General features: G+C 36.7%; 2 protein-coding genes across 8 annotated transcripts in view; one reads left to right on the top strand and one right to left on the bottom strand.

Annotated features, from left to right (window-relative positions):
- The window catches only part of LOC138038315 (striated muscle preferentially expressed protein kinase-like), a 390,347-nt gene that overhangs the window by 201,966 nt on the left and 185,881 nt on the right, over positions 1–2,500 (bottom strand). The window lies entirely within an intron of this gene.
- LOC138038145 (neurogenic locus Notch protein-like) overlaps positions 1–2,500 on the top strand; it is a 63,055-nt gene that overhangs the window by 43,979 nt on the left and 16,576 nt on the right. For 6 of the 7 annotated variants that reach the window (XM_068883972.1, XM_068883998.1, XM_068883985.1 and 3 more), the window contains 2 exons: positions 19–135; positions 658–774. In XM_068883972.1, coding sequence (XP_068740073.1) covers positions 19–135; positions 658–774 — 234 coding nt within the window. The remainder of the gene's footprint in view (positions 1–18; positions 136–657; positions 775–2,500) is intronic. The other variant, XM_068884011.1, reaches the window with a different exon arrangement.

Below are 2,500 nucleotides of genomic sequence, written 5' to 3' on the forward strand. Positions count from 1 at the left end.
TTTGCGTATTACTTCCAGATATAAATGAATGCTTAACAAACAATCCATGTAAAAATGGGTCCACATGTGTCAACAATATTGGTGGTTATCAATGTCTCTGTGTTCCGGGATACACTGGGCTTCACTGTGATCAAGGTACGTTTCCTTGTCTTCCTTTGTTTCAAAAGTATCCCTGCACCTTTGTTTTGAAGGATTTCGTTACAAAAATGGTAAGCCTTTGGCTTGTGGCAGGGTCGTAACGAGGTATATTTTTTCGTAACGGATCCCATATTTTTACCCAAAATTTTCATCCCTGATCCCAAAAATGATGAGAATTTTGATCCGCGAAACAAGTACAAATATTCCACGATATTGTACAGTTAGTTATTGTCCACTTGGATCGTTGCCCCGCGATCTGTCGTGCGTTCTCGGTTGTTTACAGTTCATTTGCGAGAAATTTAGTGTAAAAAAGTTGGATAAGAAATAGCTTATTAGATATTTTGGTGTGTAGTATCGCTGAGTATTTTTACACGTTGTTTGGGTGAGCGGGCTCGTCAAAATGCAGCACAACTTGTAAAACTACTCAGCGATACTACATACACACACAAAAAGCTAATGAGATGTATATATATATATATTTATGTATATTAATGCATGTACTTTGTGTATTACTTCTAGATATAAATGAATGCTTAGCAAACAATCCATGTAAAAATGGGTCCACATGTGTCAACAATATTGGTGGTTATCAATGTCTCTGTGTTCCGGGATACACTGGGCTTCACTGTGATCAAGGTACGTTTCGTTGTCTTGCTTTGTTTCAAAAGTATCCCTGCATCTTTGTTTTGAAGGATTTCGTTAGAAAAAAGGTAAGCCTTTGGCTTGTGGCAGGGTAGTAACGAGATTTTTTTTTTTTGTAAGTGATCCCATATTTTTACCCAAAATTTTCATCCCTGATCCCAAAAATGATGAGAATTTTGATCCGCGAAACAAGTACAAATATTCCACGATATTGTACAGTTAGTTATTGTCCACTTGGATCGTTGCCCCGCGATCTGTCGTGCGTTCTCGGTTGTTTACAGTTCATTTGCGAGAAATTTAGTGTAAAAAAGTTGGATAAGAAATAGCTTATTAGATATTTTAGTGTGTAGTATCGCTGAGTATTTTTACACGTTGTTTGGGTTAGCGGGCTCGTCAAAATACAGCACAGCTCGTAAAACTACTCAGCGCTCAGCGATACTACATACACACTTTAAACTCGAATAAGATATATATATATATATATATATAAATATATATATATATATATATATAGATAGGTATAATAAAACGACGAAGAGACAAACTCTTGACAGTTCCAGCGTTTAATCGACGTTTCGGCCTTCGGCCTTGTTCAGGATAGTTTAAAAGTTAAAAATTAAAAAAGCTATATACAATGGTTGTGAGTGGCAGAGTTACGGGCTTTTATATAGTACACAGAAAATGGAAATTAAGGTTACGTAACAAAAGAAAAGGTCTTAATTACAAGCTAGGCAAAACAAAAAAACAATTGATAAAAAGGAACAAACAGACTAATTAGATAAATCGTGTTATTACGTGACAAACCTCCCATTGAGGGCCTCTGAGTGAATGTGCGGGTCAATGTCATAACAAGGTCCTCAGAGAGGGCCCCTAAACAGAAGAACAGAACAGAAGAACATGTGAGCTGGCGGTCCATTACAATTCTTTTGAGCATCAAATTTGTCAAATTAGTTTCATTATTATCGAACAAATTGTAAACCACAAAAATGCCACCCATCTTGAACAACTGCTCCTCACCAGAGAAGCATATTGGACCTCACAACTCTTTTCATTATATCCACACGGTCTTAACAAAAGGCGTGAATTCAAATCCAAAAATCGTATCTGCTACAACAGTTGACTTTGTCTCTATTGTAGTGTAAATTCTTTTCAGCCCAAATTTGTAATCATCGTAATTTTTGCTGTCTGTAGGACCTCGTTAGCTCCCATCTAGCTTTGATTGTTTCCAGTTTGTAATCTTGCCCTTCTGTTTTGTTAGCCTTCACTTAGTCGTTGTTGTCTTTGTTCAAAAACTCTATTGAGGGATTCTGTTATGTTTGTGTTTGGTTTTTCATTCAGGGGCTTTCGATTGGGAATCTATTGTTTAGGGGCCCTCTCTGAGGACCTTGTTATGACATTGACCCGCACATTCACTCAGAGGCCCTCAATGGGGAGTTTGTCACGTAATAACACGATTTATCTAATTAGTCTGTTTGTTCCTTTTTATCAATTGTTTTTTGTTTTGCCTAGCTTGTAATTAAGATCTTTTCTTTTGTTACGTAACCTTAATTTCCATTTTCTGTGTACTATATAAAAGCCCGTAACTCTGCCACTCACAACCATTGTATATAGCTTTTTTAATTTTTAACTTTTAAACTATCCTGAAGAAGGCCGAAGGCCGAAACGTCGATTAAACGCTGGAACTGTCAAGAGTTTGTCTCTTCGTCGTTTTATTATACCT

This window comes from Montipora capricornis, chromosome 1, assembly GCF_036669925.1.
Source record: "Montipora capricornis isolate CH-2021 chromosome 1, ASM3666992v2, whole genome shotgun sequence".
Taxonomy (NCBI): Eukaryota; Metazoa; Cnidaria; class Anthozoa; order Scleractinia; family Acroporidae; genus Montipora; species Montipora capricornis.